The 24,780-nt window shown below is 39.2% G+C and overlaps 1 protein-coding gene across 2 annotated transcripts in view; it reads right to left on the bottom strand.

Moving 5' to 3' along the window:
* The window catches only part of SH2D4B (SH2 domain containing 4B), a 60,329-nt gene extending 38,588 nt beyond the window's left edge, over positions 1 to 21,741 (bottom strand). The window contains exons 1-3 of one of the 2 annotated variants that reach the window (XM_010020797.1): positions 21,564 to 21,741; positions 11,125 to 11,284; positions 9,851 to 9,998 (exon numbers count right to left, since the gene is read on the bottom strand). In XM_010020797.1, the coding sequence (XP_010019099.1) occupies positions 9,851 to 9,998; positions 11,125 to 11,284; positions 21,564 to 21,741 (486 nt within the window). Of the gene's footprint in view, positions 1 to 9,850; positions 9,999 to 11,124; positions 11,285 to 21,557 lie in introns of both variants that reach the window. The other variant, XM_010020796.1, reaches the window with a different exon arrangement.
* Positions 21,742 to 24,780: the final 3,039 nt, after the last annotated feature.

Here is a 24,780-nt window from a genome sequence, read left to right on the forward strand (position 1 = left end):
TGTTTCATTGCAATGGGACCAGCAAGAGTTGAGTGCAAAAAAAACCAAGCAAAAGCCCAATCCAAACCAAAACAACAAAACCAAAACAAACAAACCCAAAGAAAACAAACAAAACCCACAACCCAAACAGCAAACAACCTCCCATGATTACTTTAAACTGGAAAACAATTTTATCAACTGCACCAACACATTCTACCAGTCAGCTGAGGCGGTGTATTCAAGGAAATGTTTTTAGCTACAGAATTTTTACTGGTACTTTTTTTTTCTGAAGACATGTTATGATGTAAAGTCTAAAAATTCTTTTCAGGTAGGATTGCTCCTACTGAAAGGGAAATCACAGAGATTTATCTTCCTTTTTATTATATCATATTTTTGCACTGTGAACTTTGTGGAAGGGCATCTTTTATAAGTTTGAAAACAAACTTTCACCACAGCAGGATTCACAGCATGACCAAAACAATACATGGTCTATTTTAATAAGTACTACAAATACGAGTGGAGACAAAACCTGACTTCTATTATTCTCTAAACTTAGTCTGTGGGTTCAGGAGATGCAAAACTGAACTTCCATGAAGTTGCTCATAATCCTGTAGAAAGTAACTTGCATGCCTTTTTTTTGTTTTTTTGAACATGTAGGTATTTTCTGTTCAGTGTCTGAAGGTGCTACTTATATAAAAGTTCACAGCATGTATAAACGTTTGTCATAATTCAGCCTCTTTTTAGTCTGAAAGGGTGGGAACTATCCAAAAGCTGTACTTTAATTCAATAAACATATATATAAATTAACACTTCCCTACAGTAAATAGTTTGTGTTTTATAATACATTGGAAAACTTATTCAAAGGTGGTCTGTCCTATCTTAACACCTGCCAGGGCTCAAATACCAAAAGCAACCTGCATGTAGTAATACGAATGTCCAAACAACGTTCAGTGCCCCTAAGAGAGACTCATACATGTCTTCACAATGGTTGAACAGGTGTCAAATGTCTGTTTGGGAAACATTGTCCACCATGGGGAAGGAAAGGTGCTTTTTCCTCTCCTTCCCCCACCCTACTTCTCTCTAGCTCTGCAGACATTATCTGTTGTTAACCAAACATCTGGAATTAGACAAAGACAACTCCAATTCTTTTCAGAAGACTGCTTTCCAAAGAAAACAGTATTGCTGTTTACAACCCCTAGAAGCTCAGTGAGGGACAGAAGCCATGGAAGGAAAGAGGACTCTGGTTGTTCTGGTCATGGATCGCACGATGGCACATTTAAGGAAGAATGACAAGAAGACTGAAAAGAAGTGAGCAATGATGAGCAGTGACAAGCAACACCATCTTCAGAGTGGGAAAACAGAACAAATGCAAATCTCTATCCTTTGAAAGGATTCAACCACTTCTCCATTTCCTTAAGCAAAATAAATCAACGTTTCTCCCTTTAACACAGCTGAGCTCCGCCAGTTCACACCAGCAGAGAATCTGTCTTCTTGATAACACAACAAATCAAAAAACTTGAAATAGTGGGTATTAATAGTGTAATGAATACACATAACACACATAAGTTCCATAACACACATGATGAACAACAAATTAGGCTGCCCTCTGTCCTTACTATTTCCAAGAAAGAAAAGCCTAGTATTGTTCTTCAGTCAATTCTAATGCTGGTATCTTTGATTATTTCTAACATCATCCTCCCATTGTTATCTCCTGAGTCCTAAAAAGATTTCTTCAGTGGGCAGTTCATTATTTTTGAATAGTCAATGCTTTTTGGGAGCACTGATTTCAAAGCCCAGTAGCTTCTTCAGAATAATAAAACCAAATAAATCACCTTTTTTAATAGAACTAGGGACTACATATTTCAGTTGCTAATAAATGGCTCTATTCCTTTCTTGGAAAAAGCATGCAATGAGCTATTCTTTATTCTTATGAGAAGAATACTTATTCACTTAGCTTCACTATCTAAAAAAATCCAATTCAGCTAGGCTATCTTTTTGGGAAGATAGAGAGACACATGGGTAGTCCTGGGTTATCAAGATGTATTCTGTTCAACCTCTCAAATAACAAGGTAAACTTAAGGGAGGAGGAGATTTAAGTCAAAGGAGAGACAACAATATCAGCAAACTCAACACTGACACTTGATTCTGAAGTCACAAAAAATTTCATATGATTTTCCTTATTAAAGAAAGAAAAAATAAAATTCTATTTATTCAAATTAGTGCATGGATACTAGTGCAAGTATATTGTACAACTCCTTAATGTGTATGTGAGGAGAAACAACCCTTGTTAATACGCCACAGGAAAGAAAAGTCAGCCTTTTGTGAAGTGTGTGTAAACCCCGAACGTTTCTATTTAAATTAATAACTGAACTTGCCACACTCCACCGGAAGAACAGAGCAACCAGTTTACCTGCTTCTCCCCGTGAACACAATCCTGCACATCAGAGCTGAGAGTGAAGAGCAACAATAATGTAAAAACATCACCTTCTGCCTGACAGTTCAGAAATTGTACTTTGTGCCATGACCCTTTCAGCTCTTTCAGAATAATTAGAAAGGTGACAGTTCACTACATAGTCACAAATTGCCAAGAAATACCAACCTGCTGCAACAAATCACAGTGAAAGTTCAATAGGCAGCAATAATCCTCTCCAGCTTTAACTCCACTGGAGAATTTGAACATGCTAAATGATCCTATCTAGCCTCTGGCAGTTGAACATTTACCACAGACTTGTTACTTGTTACTGCAATGCCTGCCTCGCAATGTTTGATAGTTTTACTACGTCCAGCTCTAAATAATATTTGACGTTAGCCATGGTTACTTTCTAATGTTTCAGTCCAATGCAGATGAGAGGAGATTAGGACAGCACTTAGTTTTTGCTGCAGAAAGTCAAAAAATGCACTGAGGAAAAGTCAAGATAAAGCAGTTGATTTTTTACAATGGAAAACGGAGCTTCTGGCTGCCATGGCTCTTGAGATGTCTCTGGGGAGCCTTACAGGATGCTGGGCAGCTGAACAACTGGCATCCTGCTCAGAGCGAAAGCTACAAGACATATTTGTTGCAACAGTCCTCTCTGAAGCAAAGGATGCCTGGGATTCCTTCAGCACTTCAGGCTGGCAGGAAGTCTCTGGCAGCCCTGACAGCTGCAGCTAGTCAGCTGCATTACAGCTGCGTGAACCACCCCCGAGCCAGGACAGACATTCAGGCTACCTGTCACAGAGCTGAGAACAGAGCTCACCTTCAGATCTGAGCCCGTAAGACTTCCTGCGCTGAAAGAGGGAATCTGGAAATCCTGGGTCCCAGGCTCCAGGACAGCCTGCTCCTGGCAAGGTTGACACAACAGGCTGAATTCAGAGATCAGTTCTCCACAAACTCACCTGACAGTTTCCAACAGAGCGTTGGGTGAGATCAGCAGAAATATGTTTAATTCCTTCCCATTCTTTTCCTGAGAAAATTCTCTCACTTGCATCAGAAAAGGAAGCAGTTGCAGAGACATTATTTTCTTCTCTACTACCAGTGTCTCAAAAGGAACATGGGGTTTGCATCATTTCATGGTGCATGTATTTGCACTGAGACAAATGTATAAAATACATTTGTGTTTTATGTAGAAGTTATGTTTCAGTCAGGGATATGCTATTCACACATGGCTCATATAGGGAGGTGACAATATACTCTGGTTCACAAAGACCCTCTTTTAGATGAGACAGAAAACAAAGCTAAGGACTGTTCCTGGTTGGGAGAGATCTAAGATTTATTGCACATGATGGAGCAGACCCTGCTCATGTAACTTGCGTAGATCCAGTAACAATCTAACTAAAGGTTTGTCTCTGGAACTTAGTGACTCTTCACAGCTTGAATTCCTTACATGTAAACGATCCTCATTAGCGGAGGATTACCCATGAAAAATATCAGAGCTTTGCTAGTTTTTATTATCAATCCAGAATCAAGACAGTGGATGCAGCAAGTGCAATCATTACTGATGCCACCGGGGGAAAGATTTTCTTACATTAGTATCACAGTTCCTCACAAGTAGGATAGAAAATCCTGAAGACCTTATTCCCAGCAGCAACTCACGGCTGCCTCACTTTCAACACGGTTCTGGAGACAACTGCATAATAAAAAAGAAATTCTGAACTGTGGTTGCACAAAAGAAAACAAAATGAAGTATCACTGAATTACTGTATTTGTGATTGAATGAACTTAAGCGAGGCATTTTCAGAATGAACAGGGTGCCAAAACCCATCAAGAAGCTGTTCTCATATTCCTAGATTCTAAATATGCTGTCCTTGGGAGAGTTTAGTGTTTTCTTGACAGAGCTGAACCTGCAGCCTATTTGCACTTAAAGATAAGAGGCCCATTCAAGTGTCTGATGTTTTTTTTCAGATCAGGACTGAATGCTCAGTGTATTTATCATAAGAAGCCCACAGTACTATAAGGGGTGACAATGATATTTTACTGTGTTCCTAAACTCTACACCTGGCAGCAATTGTCTGAAGAATCAGGTCCATAGCACTTCTCGGCACCGTAAAGCACACAGATGTGTTGAAAGCCCAACCAGCTCAATGGGACTGAAGCGTGTTCTTTCTATTAAGCACAAGCTGTCCTTATTAGAGATTTCCTGAACTGAAGCACTAATTATTCTGTTCTTTTCTGAAGGCTGATTCTATACCTGTTTTCTCTGATGAGAATTGAAACAGCCGGGACATAGAAAACATTAGATCAACACCTTGAAAAAAGCTCAATTCACCCACTAAAATCCCAACTGGAACTGAAGGTCAGGAACTTACTTAACTGACTTTACTGACTGGGAAAGGGGAAATACAACCCCCATTTTTAAAAAGGGAAAAAAAACAAAGACCGAGAGAACTACAGGTCAGTCAATGTGACCTTAGTGCTCAGCAAGATCACGGAGCAGATCCTCCTAGATACTATGCTAAGGCACATAGATAGTAGGGAGGTGATTGGTGAAAGCCAACATGGCTTCACTAAGAGCAAATCATGCCTGATAAATTTGGTGGCCTTCTATAATGGTGCCATGGCATTGTGGATAAGGGAATAGCAACAGATGTCATCTACCTGGACTTGTGTAAGGCATTTGACACTGTCCCATACAATATCCTTCTCTCCAGACTGGAAAGGCATGGATCTGGATGGAAGGACCACGTGGTGGATAAGGAATTGGCTGGTTGCTTGCACTCAAAGCATTGTGCTCAACAGCATGATGTCCAAGTGGAGACCAGTGATGAGTGGCATTCACCAGGGGTTGGTATTGGGACCAGTGCTGTTTAACATCTTTCAGGGACATGGATGGTGGGATTGAGTGCACCATACAGCAAGTTTGCTGATGAGACCAAGCTGTGTGGTGCAGTCAACATGCTGGAGGGAAGGGATGCCATCCAGAGGGACCTTGACACGCTTGAGAGGTGGGCCAATGCCGACCTTATGAAGTTCACTGAGGGCTGGTGCAAGGTCCTGCACCTGGGTCAGGGCAATCCCAAGCACAGCTACAGGCTGGGTGGAGACTGGATTGAGAGCAGCTCTGAGGTGAAGGACTTGGGGGTGTTGGCTGACAAGAAGCCCAACACGACTCAGCAATGGGACTCTGCTCTTGTGAGACCCCACCTGGAGTACTGCACTCAGCTCTGGGGACCCCAACACAAGAAAGGTGTGGACCTGTTGGAGAAAGTCCAGAGGAGGGCCACAAAGATGCTCAGAGGGCTGGAGCACTTCTCGTATGAAGACAGGCTGAGAGACTTGGGCGTGTTAAGCCCGGGGAAGGACTGGATTGAGAGCAGCTCTGAGGTGAAGGACTTGGGGGTGTTGGCTGACAAGAAGCCCAACACGACTCAGCAATGGGACTCTGCTCTTGTGAGACCCCACCTGGAGTACTGCACTCAGCTCTGGGGACCCCAACACAAGAAAGGTGTGGACCTGTTGGAGAAAGTCCAGAGGAGGGCCACAAAGATGCTCAGAGGGCTGGAGCACTTCTCGTATGAAGACAGGCTGAGAGACTTGGGCTTGTTCAGCCTGGAGAAGAGAAGGCTCCAGAAAGACCTTAGAGCAGCCTTCCAGTGCCCAAATGGGGCCTACAGGAAATCTGGGGAGGACTTTTTACAAGGGCATGTAGTGACAGGACAAGGGGGAATGGCTTTAAACTGAAAAAGAGTAGATTTAGACTAGATATAAGGAAGAAGTTCTTATTGTGAGGGTGGTGAGACACTGGCACAGGTTGCCCTGGGAAGCTGTGGATGCCCCATCCCTGGAAGTGTTCAAAGCCAGGCTGGATGGGGCTTTGAGCAACCTGGTCTAGTGGGAGGCGTCCTTGTCAATGGCAAGGGCATTGAAACTAGATGATCTTTAAGGTTCCTTCCAACCCAAATCATTCTATGTCCTATGAGCTTGCAATAAAAAAATATAAATTGTGGGAGGAAATTATAATGCACTGTTACTCTCTTGTTGCCTATAAACAGAATAAGGATTACTTCTCCTTAAGTGCCCACTCTCATTGAAATTCTTACTAAATATTTTTAGATGCATGAAGAAAAACAATGCCCATAAAAGCTGCCATACGCAACTTTCAGTTAACACATATTTCATCTCCCAAGGAATTTTTAAGAAGCAATCTAGTTTTACTGTGAACTGTGCTTATATTATTAAATTTGGCAGGTGTCTGATCTTTTCATACAGATAGTACTTTAACATTCTCTTGCTATATGTAGACCACATGAAGAGAAAGCTGAGAGAGGGTATTTCTAAACGTAGCTGAAAGATACTCCCCACCCCTGGCTGGCTGACACTGATACCTTGAATTTGCCCTAGCTCTGCACATTGTTTAAGACTCTTAATGACAGCAACTGATAACAGCAGGAAATTATGCCTGTGATCTCATACTCTTTGTAAATTAGCAAAAAGATTAATGATAGTAATTGGCTCTCCTATTTGTCCTTTGCAATAGGTGCACAAAAGAAGAGCTGTCCTTAAACTGCAAAAATAGAGCAGTCAACATTGATATTCTAGCATCATAAATTAAAGGCATTTCTACTTAAGAAACACCAAGAAAAGCAATACTTTTCTAATAGTGTTGGAAAAGGAAACAGGGATCATCATTCACTTTGATGTGTGAGATACCATTTATCTAGCGCAGACAGCCCTAAGTCCCACCATAGGTCAAGAGGAATAAAATTGCTTTAAAAGGGAGTGTGTGAGATACAATATGTTTAGAAATTAGACACATCAGCAGAAAGGACAGTTTCGATCTCCCAGATCTCCCAAGCCAAAATCCTTCAAAAGAATAAAGCATCAGCAGAGACTGAAATTTTCATACCCCGTTTTGGAAACTGCTTTAAACATGGTCTGTTCATAACCATAGAAGGATGATTACTAGTGCGTTAAATATTTTAAACCTGTTAAAGTGGGCTTGCTAACTGATCTGCATCTCATTCCACACCCTGAATCATTCATGAAAGCTACATTTTTTCATTATTTCAATGATTGCAGTCATACACGAGTAGATTTATTAATTCATCTTTTTCCCAACACCTTAGATCTATTCAATTTTTGTAGTTGGAGGTAGATGCCAGAAACATATCTTCCCATTTTCCTGTTTAGGTACCTTTCTGCTTATTCAGCTTGTAAATATTTCATGTACTTCTTCCACTGCACAAGAGTAGTTATAAAAAGAGTAAAATGCGAAGGAGAAGGAAAGCCAAGTGAGCTTAAATAAGCCAGTGGACAGAGAAGTTAACTCCCCCATATTAGCCTGTGAGATTCACTTGTCTTTGAAATGCCTTTACTGTTTTTAAGAAGTTCTACAGCCCTATATACAAAACCTGCTCTTTCAAGACCAAGTTATAGATCAGCAGCTTTTCTGAGCAGCAAAGTTGTGGTGCTATAGTACCATGGGTCAATCCTGTATTTGGATCTCTGCTATGTTAGTCCAATTCCCTCCAACAGACCTTAAATTACAGACATAAATGAAGACCCCAGACTGGATGTGTAATTAGACTAGGTTGTATTAATATAACAAATGCTGGGAGCACACTCAATAAAGGGGCATCTAAAAAATAACCATTGGTTAATATCTTGTTACCAAAGATGTTGGTGTCCTAGTTTCAGCTGGGATAGAGTTATTTTTCTTCCTAGCAGTTGGCACAGTGCTGTGTTTTGGCTTAGTCTGAGAACAGTGCTGATAACGCACCAATATTTTAGTTGTTGCTAAGTAATGCTTACCCTGATCAAGGACTTTTCAGTCTCATGCTCTGCCAGTGAGGAGGGGTACAAGAAGCCAGGAGGAAGCAAGAACAGGACACCTGGCCCAAACTAGACAAAGGGGTATTCCATGCCACAGCACGTCATGCCCAGTATATAAACTGGGGGGAGTTACCCAGAAGGGACCAATCGCTGCCTGAGATGGGATGGGTGTTGGTCAGCAAGTGCTGAGCAATTGTATTGGGCATCACTGTTACTGGAGTATTTTTGTTTTCCTTCCCCCTTTTAGTTTTATATCTCCTTGTTATTATTATTAGTAGTAATAGTACACTGTATTTTATTTTAATTATTAAACTGTTCTTATCTCAACCCATAGGTTGCGCACTGTAAATCAGCTGCAGAGGTACAAGTGAACAGTGCATCAGTCTTTGTTCAAGAGGGCTTTGCTTTACAGAACGCAGAGAAAAGACCATTTAATTAGTCACTCTGTTCATTATTCATACATTAATAAAGCACTTGAAAGGTATAGTTTCATTACCTATTGACATCAAATTTCAAACGCCCTGTTCTCTCCTATGAATTCAAATTAATTGCGCAAGGGTAAATCAGCAACTTTCTGCAGGATTCACCCTTGTTTTGTGCTACCCTATAAACACTATAATCACCCTCAAATTACAAGCCCACAGTTCACAGAATGACAGGTAACATGCTGATTCTAGTTTGTAATCAAACCATATAAATTTAACACTGAGTTTTTCAGCATTCCTCCCTTCACAGAGGGACAAGGTGGGAGCCTATCTACACTTTCTACACTTTTAATCACCATCCTGGGAAGGGAAAAATGGCATAGCAAGCCATCAGCAGGGGAAAGGCAGGCATGTAGATGGAAGTTACTGGATGCAGATCTCCTAGGAGTCATATTTTGCTACAGACTTTCTCCATGGAAACCCAGCCTCACCATCTTGTGCAGTCCCAGAGCACACATCCGAGACTTGGAAGACTGTGACAATTTATCTGCACTCTAAACCAATTATATATTAGTTTTTTCATTTTTAAACAATTTTTTATCTTTATAAAGTAATATGAAAAGGGAGACAGAAGCCATCTTCTTTTCAACAAGAGAATGTGAAAACAAATATTATTTCAAACAGTGAAATTCTTTAACTTTGCTCATAGGAACTTCATTATGAAGTCAATAAAAATCAGGCAAATGAACTTCTCCCAGCAAAGCCAACTGGACTTTTCCCATATGTTGAGTAGGAGAAGGATCCACCCCTTGAAGAAAGTAGCGACAGAATTTTCAAGTTAAATATGTGAACAAAACACACAAAATATGTCCAAGGAAACTAACTCAAAATGTGACATTTCACAATTGTACATTTTTCCCCACTATGATTCATTCCGCACAGCTGACTGAACAATTCTGTTAATGTCTGAGCTGAATAACCAGTTTGATTGTCCTGACACTTTTGAATGAGATATGTAATTTTTTTGCATCACTCACCCAGCTGTTCCGGTGAACACCATGTAGCTATTTGTATATTCCAGGATGTAAAATTACAACTCTGGGTTTTAAAGCTTATTAATAAACATGCACTGAAGGTGACAAGAACTTTGAGTCTATATAAAAATACTATTAAAAATGCTAAATTACTCTATGCAAACCTTCAGTTCCTCCTGAATTTTTTCCTCCTCCAATTTGGCAGCCTTCCGATCTTCTATTTCTATTTTCCATTTTTCTGCCACTATTCTGGCTTTTTCTTGTGCCATAGCATCCCGGAATTTCTTTGTAATTTCAGCCTCCTTTTGTCTCCTTTGGAAAAGGATTTGAAAATAAAAATCATTTAAGACACCAGTTATTTTCTTTATATTGAGTATAAATATTTGCTCAGTGACTGCAACAAATACTTAGCATAAGACTTCATGGAGACATACAAGGAAAGAATTAAAATATATTTAACAAGAGACCTAGCACAAATTAGATTTGAGGAAACTATCCAGAAAGCATACATTTTCAAGTTTTGATAAATGACTAATTAAAATAGCACCATCTAAATTAGAGAAGTACTTCTTGGATGTCTTTGAGTCATACCCTGTATTTTTCCTTCCCTGGCTGAAAAAGATAGGGTTTTTTTTCTGTCAGTCTAGCAAAGCATGATTGGGAACTTATTGTCCCTCAAATGTCAATACAAATGTCTGCCAAATTCTTACACTAGATTTTTTATTAGTACTGACAATGTAAAAGGAATGCAGAGGACAGGTTGCAGCTTTAAATCCCTACTTAAATATGCAATCACTGTAAGCAAGAAGAATATCATATTAAAAGGAACAACATAGAATAATCTGATATTTAAACTGTCACTTTTCAGTGTTGCACTACAAAAGGAAGTGTAGGAGGCAGGTGGCCTACTTCTTAACAATATCAAGCACCAAAACACTTTTGAGTCTCGCACAGGCTTGGAAGAGGCCCTGCTGGAAATACCAGCATGGCACTTTATGTAATCAGCTTTTGAACTGCTGGGATAAGATTTAATACCAGCAATATGAAAATAAAACAAATTTCAGAAGGATTTTATGTACCAAATCCCCATTGTGGGCATAGAGGTGTGATAGAGCAAACATATATAATTTAATCATATCAAACCCAGGTTGTTACATTTTTATTTATTTACAAACTGGTCAATGGTTTAGCAAAATTCCCCAAAAGAAACCTTTTGCTTCACTTTTTCTGTGAAAGAGGGTTTTTTTTTGGTTTTCAGCATTCAATAAAAATAAAATTACATTTTTCACATGCCATCAAAAACTTGCCGAAATAAGTGAAAGCGAATGTTCATGAAACATACTTACCAGTTTTACCCACCATTACCTGTTGCCTTTCTACAAGGCCATGTCTCCCAAAATGCCAAGTGGACCCTGAATTCAGATTCTTAAATCCTCACCATAGTTCTTCTGCCTCCTTCTGTGCTTGTTGCCTGGCTCGTTCTGCTATTAGCTCCTCTGATATCTGTTCATACGGCTTGTCACCTGGGGCTTCTCCCATAACCCAGACCCAGACCTCACCATCCTTCCCACGGAGCCACTGCACATGTTTGCCATTACCTGCAACAGCCACCAAAACAAACCGAAAATATAAATACTGGCTCACAATATTATGTGAATATAGAAGATGGGAAATCTACAATTTAGAAACATTAAGTTTGCAATTTACAATTCAGAATAAAACAGAACTTGGATGAAATATTCATATCTGACCAATGTATCATGCTAGGGGGAAGAAAGGGCCTGTCCACTCCAGATCACACAATCTTTAAAGACTCACTGTCCAATAAAAATAAGAAATCATTAATTCTGACATGCATTTTCCAGAATTTAGGTATTATAATCCCTTTTTAACTGTTATAAGCACATTTCCTTGCTTCACTCAGTAAGGGATGAATTAAGAGAATGAAAAAAGAGATGGACAACAATAACCAGTGACACTGTGTGACTAGAAATGCTTCAGCACACAGAGAATGTTGAGCATTGAGCATATAGAGACTTCCTTGGAACTCCTGCAAAAAACCCAGGAATTTCCTGCTCCCACTGTGTGAAGGAGGAGTTTCAGAAAGCCTGTATATTCAGAGCGCACCACTCAGCACTGCAGAGGCTTTTCTGGTCAGGTAAGCAACTGAAAGGGATTAAGTTTCTGGTTCAGTTTTCATGAAAGATACTGTGCAAAAATCTACTGTTACTGTGTTGACAGTAAAACGTAATCTTAAAAACACCAAAAAACCCCTGAGTTCTCATTACAAAATAGACTAGGTTAACCTTCAAGTCCAAGATCCAACTACATGATTCCTGGTAACTACAGAGGGCATGAGGTCAGATCCTATCTGAATACATTTTAACAGTCATAAACATGATCTGACTTAGTGTGGCTTGGACTTTTTTTCTGCTTTTATATGTATAACTCATAGATATTTAATGCATTTTAGAGGTTCATCATAAGGAACTGGTAGAAACACCTCTTATGCATCCATTTTTAAGTTTTATTCCTTGCAAATTAGTTGAAACTGTTCTTCGCAAAAGCAGATTTCACCATAAAGACCACTGCCAATAAACAGTGGGTTTAACTTAAAGAATGTAGACTAGAAGCCCTGTAGAGGCTCAGCAGTTCATCTCACTTCCTGTATATTGCAGTCCACTAGATTTCCCCCTCTCACCCAACTATTGAGGTTAGTAAATTGTGCGTCACCACATAGTTTCTAAAAGGAATCTTGTCTCATTTGAAAACATGAAGTGGACAGCCTGCCATTTTCCTAGGTAGTTTTTCTCCGATATTCCCATAGAAGTGAAAAGAAACCTGGTCCTCTTTGCATGGCCACTCTCTGCTTCCTCTCGTTCTACATCATCCTCTACTAGCATTGGCTTAGCTAGTCTTACCTTCAACTACCTGTTGTGCTGTAATAGGACAGTATCCATTTAATCAGATTAAGTTTCCCGATGCACAATCAACACAGTGTTTCTGACATCCCAGACTGAAGAGAGAAAACTGCAGGAGGGAATGAAGCGGGGCTGTTGACAGCAGGCAGTGCCAATGCCAACCCACACTCCTAAGTGTTGACAATACGAACTGAAGGGAATGAAAATATCAGATCTCTCAATGAAAGCTAATATTCTATATCAAATTTGAAAATGTGATTTATAAGAATTCCCAGTGTTGGCCTAATGGTAGTGACTTCAAGGGCCGGTTGCGGGGGGAGGATAGAAACTTAAGCTAATAATATTTTCCTTCAATAACTCTAAAAAGCATTTACTCTTTCACAGCCTATCAGATTATGTCTCAGGTTATAAATGTGAATGTATTTTACTATGGTTACTATTCTCTACATTTCTGTGTTCCTGTCAGCACAACATTTCCAATACAACATTTGAACACTGTCTGCTGAGGACTGGCCATATCAGTATTTGCCTGCAAGGTTTTCACTTACTGCATTTCATGGTAAAGTATACTAAGAAGCATGGAATGATTTCCCAGGAGTACTGATCCCACATAACCAATGGCAACTTTTGTTTTAAAAGTGGCCCATGTCCTCTTTCCTGGGAGGAATTTGAATATCCCAGTTGCTCCCCCTTATTTGGTAGTTTAAATAAAACATTGCAAACAACATGCCTCATGTTAATTTATAAGTGGTAGATACCAAATACTTTTACTCTTCTAAGACAACCTCTGCTCATTTATGAGCTTACCAGACAGAAAGAGAATAAAAGATAACTTTTTAGGTAAGCAGACAAATTTTATCTTTGCTTCTTTCCAGGTTTTCTGTGCCGAAGGGTTATTAGTATGTTTCTTAGAGGCACAACTTATCCATTACTACCCAGCCCCATGAAACAGATAGTTGATTTGTAGACATGTCTTGAGAAATTATACACTTTCTTTTTAAAACAATGGATCTCCCTTCTAAAGCTATAGACAGTAGATGTATAAACTCTTTTGAAAACATTACAATAACTTATGGTTGGTTCAGCACAAACTACTGTATGCTACACTACAGTATATTCCTGTACATGTACCCATAGATCAAGTTGAAAGATAATAGCAGTACCAAGCAATCCAGCAATTTGAAGTTTCAGCAATAAACAGACAGACCTTCACATGTACAATTTTAAAACAATTCATCTGAGCACATATGCCTTTATTCAGGTTTTTCTTTAGAAGTGGAGGTCTTTTTCACATCCAACCACCTATTTTACACTTCAAGAAATGGCTCCCATGCAAATCTTCCCTTAAACCTACACTCCCATGAAGTTGGAGAAGGGCTTTACAGTACAATCCGATCATACAACTTGGAAGTTTCTTAGCACAGAACAATATTCAACAATGAGAGTGAAGGAAAATAAATAAGCAGCTCAGGGAGAAAATCTGGCACTGTGAAAAAAGAATTTCTGCCATACAAAAAGTCTTTGCAGTCTGCATAATCAAATTCATAGTGGGCAGTGTCAACTCTTCTCATTTAATGACTCTGGGCATGCACTTTTAAACTGTAGAACCAATTGCCAGATCTGGGCTGAAAGTACAGAAAATTATTTTCCTTAATATTTTTAGGAAACTAGTGTTCTCTGCTTTACAGGCACAGAATTACCACCACTGCAGGCTGACAATAACAAAATAATTTCTGCTTTAAGATGCATCTCAAAGGTCCTGCTTAAACAAATTTGAAATCTACGTGACAAAGAGACATGGGAACCTCATGTTTCCTGTTCAGAAGCAGAGTTCTGAGGCCAGTCATAAGGCCTGATGCAGAGTCAGGAAAGAAAAATCAAACCTTTTGAGCCCCAGTCTTGGCCTTGACCACAAAAGTACTTTTCTTTTCCTGGAGAGACTCTGGCAGGCTGCACATAATTACCATTAGGAAGCAGTGGACATCAAAATTAGTCTGGATTGGAGAGCAAAAATGAAAATGTTTTAAAAACAAACACTACCTTATCAGGAAAATGTTCTGAATAATTTACCAATTCTTTTCCATCTTTACTCTTCAGACCAACAATTTATTTGCTGTAGAATTCTACAAGTTTTTGGTTTTGTTATTTTCCTAAAACAACTCTGTAGCACCACAAAGAAGGCAACATTAATTCTTGCAGTTCTTTTTACCTGTAGCTTTTCCCTGAATTAGTACGTCCCATAGAGTTCCCCTAAACCTACATCTATACTGATTTTAGACCAGTACATCAGTTTCTGTATACTGCTCCTTACCCCAGACAAATGCAAAATCAGGTATCTCAAATTTGCAGCACAAAAGGATCACAGTGAAAACTTTCTTTGGAGACCTACAGCCTGAACCAAGAGTGACACAAATTTGCACATATAGACACACACAATCAAAAATAAGACCAAATCATGTTTTCTATTTGTTTGTATTTATGCAGTCAGTGAAAAAACTGCAGTGAAAGTATAAAACAATGCCCTGGAGAGCCATAGTAACCTCAAGGCTCTTGCCTATAAGAATTATGAGTCTCTACCAGCAGCACCACTAATCTCATACACACAGTGCTGGAGTGTAACCTTGAGTTGTGGTATACAGCACCACAGGCTGCATGTGGCCCTTGTGTTACCCTCAGGAAGTCCCTGGTTTAAGCAGGGTATCATTTCTGCCATGGCTGGATGCTGCCAGAGAATACAAACACTGCCAGCCACCCGGGAAAGAGAGAAAAACAGCATGTGAAGGTGCATGGAAGGGGGAATCCTGGCTGCATGCAATGCTCAGGCTAAATCAGGCTCCAACTCTAATCAGCTCGGACTTCTACATTGTGACTAAGGCTTAAAACAGAGTTACACAAAGGAGAACTGGGCCTTACAATGCCTCTGCTAAACAGGACAGAGAAGTAGAACCACAGACTGGGTTTGGGGGCTTTATGGGGTCTGGGTTATATCTGACTTCATTTTCACACATGCTTCTAATTAAAAGTGCTTTAAAAATAACAGTAATCAGAGCAAATGGAATACTGCTGGAGTCAGCTTCCTTCCTCCAAGCTTGTTTGGCATCACTTTAATGGTTACAGCATCCACAACAATTCCCACTTGTGATCCATATCCAGTGTTTACAAGGGAACTACTCCAAGGACCATTAGAAGCCTGATTTGGTGTCAAGTCTCCCAGCTGTGCTGTCACTTAGCCACAGTCTGGCCAGTTGGTCTGGCAAAATGACAGAGCACACCAAGTAACCCTGACTGCCTCTCTATCATAGGGAATATTACAGGCTGTGTCAAGTGTAAATTCAGAAAATTAGAAGATCAATGATTATAATTACAGAAATATGGAATTGTCTTCAAAGTCTGCTGGAACTCTCTCAAAAGAGTCTGCTATTTCTATGAACAGCCTTGTTTCTCAGAGGCTGGGCTTCCCACCATAGTTCTCCTGCTTGGAAGCTACAGATCTCTGCAACAGAAATTGACTCTCCTTCCTTACCCGCTGGAAAGCTTTGTAGTCACACAAATACCCTTTGACTCTCTGCAGAAAATATTCCTTTTCTCTCACTGCACTAGAAAAAGGCTGCTGAAAATTATTCTGCATTTGAAACAGGCTACATAAAGCATTCACTGCTGAAATCAAGCTGATCAGTCTGATCTACTTTTGTCATTCAGAGATAAACCACAGATTGTCAAGTTTGGTGTGTTTGTAGGGTTGGGGTTTTTTTTGTTGTTTTGGAGATTAGATATGTAATATATGTTGGTCTCAGAACAATGTGTTTTACATGAGATTTTGCTCTTGGCTTTCTGAACAAATTATTTTTATGGCTTCTTTAAAACAGAAGCTCAAATTTTGATAGCCTGCAGGGTAGATGAGGTTCCATTCAGAGTTTCATTAGTTGCAGGACGTGTTAGAAACACATTGATAGGGTGAAAATGAGAATGCGAGTTTTAGGCTGTTCTTAGTTCCCTGAGCCTACTCAGTACAAGTATTTCATTTACTTTTATTTCATTTTTTTATACAAACACACACATGTAATTTCACTTTTTTCCAAGGAGAAGACATATGAAATTACTGTGGATGTTTTGGAGAAACTGTTCAAAGGACAGAATACACTTTTCCAAACATTAATTGCCATAAATCCTTAAAAAAACCCACATAGAGTAACTAGATAGTGATGATGAAAGTAATGAAAATAACATAATCCCACAATAAACTGAAGATCTGCTATAATTAATTCTGTGATCTGCCCCTGCTAATAATCATTGGACCATGAACACCTCTTTTTCAAGAATATGTTAAAAAAAACCCACAGTCACTCAAATTCTTAAAACAAGAAAATAGGGAAAAATTCTGAACTTCTATAGCATACCCCAACATTTCAGTTTACAAACCCTCCAATTTTAACACTGTGTTGTGTGCCTTTTTATTTACAGAAGGATTTGCAGAGGGAGAAAGAAATTCAGGCAGTTTACATGAATATATCAATAAGGGTTGCAGGATCCCAGCATTGCTGAAAAATCAGCCTTCATGGCTCTCCAGCTGCTTCCTGATCATATAACAAACTCAATCTTCTGTTTATGGAATTACAGCCTGTTACCATGGAAATAATTATGCTGCAATATACCCCTGCAGGATCAAATAAAGGAAGAGTGACTGAAGAAAGCAAACAGTAAGGGAGGAAACAGTTAAATAAGACTATGGTAATTAACAAATGAAGCAAAGATAATTGTATGCGACACTCAAAGGTATGTGGGTTTGCATTATCACATTGTATGTATGTATGCAAGATTTATATACAGATTTGCATATTATAAACCTAAAAAGAAGAAAAAAATCCCAACAACACAGAAATAGAGTACCATTTCTTCAGGCCCTATCTAGTACGTGACAGATATTTTTGTGGCTCCCTGGCCAAGGCATGCTGTTAGACAAAATTTTCTAATTTGCCCACTTTCAACTGGAAGATCACATTCTGAATAATATAATAATATTCAGAAGAATAAGGGTTCTCTGCCACAGAATGAACAGAGAACTATGGATCACTTTCTGCACCAGACTCTGCTACTTAATGCAGTGTGGCAGGTTTGCACTGACTCCTTTTGTCAGGCACACAAGACCAGAAAATCAGGGAGAACTATACCACTACAGCCAGGTTTTCTAGCACCACAGCACACAAGTGTGCTTGAATGTTACTGAACCGCCACTAGTGTCTGGCTAAATCCACCGCTGACTTGAATCCACTGAGTTTTCCCATGTCTTCCAAATCCTGCTATCAAAACCTACTGCCTCTGTCCTTGAATATTTTAGTCATTTATGCTAAAAATAAGCAAAATCAGCAAGGAAATATTGAATTAGTTAGGGTGAATCCCATTCTCCCCTTGGCCACAGTACTGCTCTTTTTCCATATCAAGTATTCATGAGCTTGCAGACAGCAACAACCTCATACCATTACCAGAGCACTCGTATGTACAAGAAAGCCCATCTAACACCACTGTGGCCAGACAGGCTGAGGAACACAATGCCGCAGAGAAGCATAGGAAAGCTCTCCATGTCAGTGGCTCAATTAACCCAATAGCCTGTCTCAGAAAGCAACTGATGCCAGATGCTTCAGACAACAGGAGCGCTGAGGATCGACTCAATGTAATAAGGTCCAGGTAGCCAACGATATTCTGCTGTCACTTTTCTGCAAAACAGAGAAGTCAGCTGCAGGGCAGGATATAAGAGTAAGAAGCACAGATTTGTGGATCCTAATCCTAGGAAGGCAGAGAAGCCTCTCTGGATTTGTTCCATTCTGTACATATTTAGGTCATATGGCGGCTGGAGGTCTCTTTGTAGCCCCAGGTTTGGAGAAAAGACAGTTTAGAAGCTGCTGTTTAACCGTACCTCAGTACACAGCCACACTGAGCACAAGCTCCAAGCAGCTGAATTCTGGCCCCAAGGTATACAGTGCTAACAAAACTGCATCATATCACAAGCTGCTATACAAGTTGTGAATGTTATATTAAAAAACTTTTCCAATGACTTCAAATCAGTTGGCTTCATCCCCTAATAAAAATTATTCTAACATTCTCCTGTTACTTTTTCAGTTGTATCTAAATTGGAAACAAAAGACAGAGCTCTACAGAATTCAAGACCACATTCAGCCAGAAATTTCTGAAATACTCAAGTCTGATGTTTCTGGTTAAACCCATATCCAGTGGTAGAGAGAAAGAGAATGAATGCTGCCAGAAGCACATCTCTATAAGAGATAAAATCTTAGTTAAGCACTACCAAGGTGTGGAGAGGCCTTAGTATAAACAAGGAATACATTTCTGAGATGAAGAACATAGGAAAAATGTCACTGCTGGTACAGCCTCTCAGCGTTCATACACATATCAAAACACACGCTCACTCACTGGCCTTCACATATGAGACTGATGTATTTTCCAACCACCTGCTTGTGATATGTGAAATACTTTCAAATAGCTTCAACTATTCTCTAATGATTTTCTAACATAAACGTGATTATAGACGAATAAATTTTTTTCTAGCCATGCTGTGATAAGCCTACCTAATTTTCTCCCAGCTGCTCTTGTTAAGGACAGGTAAGTAAGAGTGTTTACAAATAGCTTGTGTCTGAACATCATAAGCTGCAGTTCACAGTAACTAAATGTCAGAATAAGCAGCAGCAGCTCAGCATTGTCTTCCCTCCCACATGTCTGCCCCTCAGCTACCTAACGCTCAATCGTTTTTGAGATCTCATTTTGGGTATGTTGACAGCTCTGGATACTGCATCCAAGTCAAAATCCAAATTGGCAGGGTCCTTCACTTACTTGTAGTTCTTCTTGTAGTTCTCTCTACAGGAAATCGGTAAGATCACTTCTTTAGTACAGTTATGAAGGAAGTAGAAAGTTTCTAACAGTGGACAAAAGTCAAAACTAAGCATTAACTTAAACTGTCAATTTAAGAAAGTAAAATGGAAATGGTCTATTGTGAAATTTAACTTCAGGTGTATTTGCGAATACTTTTGTCAGAGCAAGTATAATCTATAGGTTAGTCTGCTGCTCTCCCTTCTCTTGTTCTTTATAAATCAGAAAATTAATTACCCAGAAAATGGTCTCCTGCAGAAGGAAGCTGAATAGGTTTAATGTATAATTTATATATGGAAATTTAGGTGTCAACACTGTGAAAAATCATCACATAAATATTTTTGCAGTTAGATTTTTCTGCATCTGTGTTTCTCAAAGAATGAGCATAATACAGATTATCTCAAAGATATAATGTTGTTTGGTATGTGGAGCTGAACTGCAATTTTAATTTCTTCTCAGCTACAAATCAATCAAAATGAACAAAGTTTTTGTGCTGTAGGAGAGAGGCTATTTTGACACTATCCCTCTTAGGAGAGCACTACTCACAGTATGAAAAATTACATAAAAAAAATAGAAATTAAATAGAACAAGGTTTTCCAATATACACCTTGCCATCTATAAGAGAACATTTTAAACTCCTATTAGGGTTGATTAGGGTGTTCTGAACATTCCCTCTTTATTTTAAGGCTACCATTGTATCTTATTCTAGAGTCATTTCATAAAGATCGAAATGCTTCAAGGGAGTCTTGGAAACTAGTTTTGCTCTGAAACATGTTCAATAATAGCCTTTGAATTAATAACTATCTCAAGGGCACATTGCAGAGTTCAGGGGCTCTAAACATTTGAAGAAGTCTGACAATTAAATCCAATAACGTATTTGCACTGAGGTTCTCCCAAGTTTTCTACCATGGGTGTGTTAAGATGAGCAACGCTTCAAAGACTGACTGCAGAGCTACTAGAGTGCTTTCTTAAAATCAGCTGCCCAAAATTATTAGACATTTTGAATATTCAAGTTTTAATAGATTTAATGACAGGATAAGATCTTTGGCATTTCACAGAGAAAGGAGTGTTTGACATATCTCTGTGACATTTCCTTGTTGGGTAAGGAATTGCTATAACAACATTTCCAAGATGAAAATGTTTTGTATTTTCTGTCAGCCTAACAATCCCCTGAATTGGGAAAGAGACCTGGTCAGAGAAGAGAGCAAGGAAATAGTATTTCCATTGATCCCAAACCATTTGGACCCAAGACCAAACACTTGGAAATGACATCTGGAGAAGTTTTTTTTTGGTGTTTTCTTGCATGCTTTTGCTTACTTCCTTTTTAAGTCACACACATTTTGTGTCTGTAACAGCCTATGGAAGGAGCTCCATAGTTTAACTACATATTACATGAAAATACATTTCTTTTTTTTGTTGTTTGTTTGGTGGGTTTTTTTTTGCTTTTGGATGTTGTTTTTGTTTGCTTGTTTGTTTATTTTTATATGCTTGCCCTACTATTATCCTATTCCCTAGATATTCTGTTAGAGTTTGTTTACTAGTACAGCTGGAAATTTAGTCTTATATGGTATGGATGTTCTGATGTCACATCTTATTCACAAACAGTCCTTAATAACAAACCCAAATTTATGAAATTATCTCCTACTCCAGCCACCTGGCTACATTTAATGGCAAGTCAAGAAGCCTCGACAGCACAGATAAGACTGCCTTTTGCCTGGTTGAGGGTGGGAGGTGGGGATGGTAGGTGAAGAAAAGTGCCTTGGCACAGGAAGATAAACATGGTCACAGTACATCTGTTACCACTAAAACAATAGAGGTAGTGACTCCTGACTCAAAAAGGCACTTCAGGACGATTTCACTTACTCCCACACTAAACTACTCCCCTGGAGAAAGAACCAGCCTTGAGAAACAAGGAGCAGGAACATACTGTTTTTATTGCCTCAGGCAGTCTTTTTGCCTATGGGGACAACTGCTACTCTTCTTTGTAATCTCTTCCAGAAGTATGCTGCACCATAGACAGTTGCATGCCCACCATCCCCAGCTCTTAAGTATAGAAGGAGGTCACGAATCTTACTCTGGCTGCGCCTTGCTGTCTTTCTCAACATGGCCTCCTCCATTCGTGCTTTTTCTTCCCTTTCCTTCCAGCGCCTCAGCTGTTCTTCTCTCATTTTGTAGAACAAGATCTGCTTTTGCTCTTCATTCAGCTCTGCCAGGAGCTCAGGGTCAATATACATATCACGCAAAATTTGCTGCAGCATGACGACTCAAAAAAAAGAAAAAAGGAAAAAAGATAAACCTGCTTCCAATTACACTCACTAGAGGAACAAACCCCCACTGACGGCACTCCAGAAAGCAGCCTGCAGCAAAGGAGCTCTCCCACTCCTGCCTGCCCAGGAGAGGTTTGATTCTTGCTCTGGTCCTCTTTGCGCAGGCATATTCTGCTCCTCGTCTCTTACAGGGACAGAGTTCTCTGCTTACCGAGTCCTCCAAAGGTAGAGACAGGTGTCAAGTGAAAGGAAGGGGGAGGAACAGACAAAGATAAGGAAAAAAATGAAAAGGACAGGAGAGCGGAAAAAAAAAAAGTCACTTCAGTGCTCCTGGCTGCAGGCTGGTGAAAGTAAGGGAGTCTTGACTGAACCCACCACCTGCACGCCCTTGAGCAGGAGTAAATTCAGTGTAAAGAAAGTCTCAGACTTTCAGCTCAAGTGCTTCCCTTCAGCAGCAATTCACTCCCAAGGGCGTAAGTGTTGCCCAGGGGTTTAAACTGATGTCATGGTTAAAGGTATCACCTACACCAACAATATCTATGTCACCTTGGGAACTGATCCCTTCTGATAAGAGAGGAGAAACGGGTTTGCATATTATTTCTCAGTCTAGCCTGGCAACTAGTCTCAACAGAGTAGGTCATATTAGAGGTCCTATTTACCTGGTGTTGACAAATATTGTCATGCAAACTAATTAAAATGTCTCTAAATTAAAAGTAGATGCATCAGAAGCCACAAGAATCTTGTTATCACTTTATAAATAGTAAATTAATATTAATTAAACAAGAGTAAGTTCTCAGCAGTTCATGCAGACTATGACAGTCCTGCTGTTAATTCATTTTCAACTGTGTGACTGGAGAGCTACAATGTTGCTCTTCAAGCAAATTCTAGCAGTAAAATAGTATTATTTTGACACCAGGGCGAGCAGCCACTTAATTATGAAAAAAAACAAAAAACACACACACAAAAAAACAAACCCCACAAACAAAACAAACAAAAATAAACCTAAAAGGAAGAAAAAAGACCCACAAAAAACCCCCAAAAACCCCAAAACAAACCACAAAGCCAGAAAACCTCAAACCAAAACACACCAAAACCCAAAGTTGTAACAAAACACAGATCACATTTACATTTGCATCCCAGTGCTTGACGTTATGCAAGAATATAGAGCAGAAGCAGATCTGCACTCCCTCATAAGAAACCCGCTATATAGATAGGTATCTGTTGAACTCTTTCATGACTTCCATGATCCTCATATTCAAAAAAATTAAACTGTTAATGCATCTATTCATCTAACATTCTTTTGAGGTATGCAAAAGAATATCATCTTAATATAGGCAGAAACTACATCAGATCTAAAAGTCAAAAGAAGACACTATATCACCTAGAAGCATGAATCCAAAGATCATGCTTGAGTGATGCCTTCAGCTGAAATAGAATTTCAGAACCCGTTATGTTTGGGCTTTATAGAGTTCAGTTCACATGCATGCTACTCTGCAGTTCAGGATCTCTCTCATGTACAGATTTTGTCTCCTAAAATAAAATGATTTATTATTTCTATTTTTTAAGAAATACAGTTTGGCAAAAAAAAACCTCGGGTAAGAAAGACTTTGTTACTGCTTCTTTCTTCTATTTCACTTGGACATATATAGAAAGGGGAGAGCCTGGGGGTGTTGGCCTTTCTTTCTCTGCTTTTATTCAATTATATTAGAGCTGTGGCTCCACATTTTGGCACTAATTGAAAAAGACTCGCCTTTGCAAAGGCTTCAGGGCAAGCAGTTTGCTGTTCTACCCATTTTTCATCTTTCTTATTTTATTTTACTTGACTCCACAGAACAGAAATCAAATCTTGATCAGAAACTATCGCAGTGCAAAGAACAAACTCTTCATCAAGGATTATGTGCATTTAAGCATAATAAGAAGAACCATTTCTGAACTGCATTTAGCTGCAGAAGTAGATCAGGATGGAGATGCAAGATACAAGACAGCATACCAACAAATTTTCAAGCAACTACTGGTAGTGTTCAATGAGCGATCATGCAACAAAAATAGCAAGAGCAAGCAGATGAAATGAATACTTCACAAACCACCCACTGCCTGAAGATTATTCACCAAAAATAATTGAGAATGGTAACCAAATGATCAAGTGGAATTAATCTGTGTGGGATTTTTTTTATTTTTTTTTTAAAGGCACATGTGAAAGTGTTATCATCTAATCTCAGTGATGAATCTGATCAACTTCTGACGCAGCTTTTCTTCTTTGGATCACAGCAACCCCAAAATAAAACATTGTGGAAATGCAAAGGGGAAATAAGGAAGATAAAGAAATACTCTGACATAAGCCAACACAAAACAGAAGTAGAAAGATACATCATAAAGTCTGCCATTAGTTTCTTGACCAAGATACTGTGCCTCAGAACATCTGGTCCTCAAACTCTCACATGGGTAGCAATTTTTCATCAATTCTCTCTTTGCTTTCACACATAGCTAAGTTTTGTTTAAGACTTACACTTCTTTCTTAAGGTCCTTTCTAACCCTAACCATTCTATGATACTGTGATTCTTTATGAGGCAGAAAATCCAAGAGGACCAATGGGAAGAATTAAATGTTTTAACCAGTCCATTCCTTTTCCTTACTAATTAACATTTGATATGACAGCAGTTCAGGAATGTAGTGAATGAAGGAGAGACATTACTTAGTTGCAGATTCCCAAAGGTATAGAGAACCTCAGTTATGTAAGTAAATACTAGGCACGCTTGAGAAACCATTCAGTGTTCCACTTACCAGAAAAGACTAACGGAGGACGGTGTTCCCAGAAATACAAGCTTTGAATATTTTGGGCCAACAGGATATTTGGCCTAAAGCAGGCCTAGCCTGTTGGCTTCATCAGGAGCTCACAACACCCAACCCATGCATATGCTGAGCACCTTGCAAGGATATGAAAAAATCTGATAGCATACTATAAATATCTGATAGTATACCTTCCATACACTTACCAGACTAGAAGTGCTAAGGAGCAATAAGTAATTCAGA

The sequence above is a fragment of the Nestor notabilis genome, unplaced genomic scaffold (genome assembly GCF_000696875.1).
Source record: "Nestor notabilis isolate BGI_N333 unplaced genomic scaffold, ASM69687v1 scaffold2248, whole genome shotgun sequence".
NCBI lineage: Eukaryota > Metazoa > Chordata > Aves > Psittaciformes > Psittacidae > Nestor > Nestor notabilis.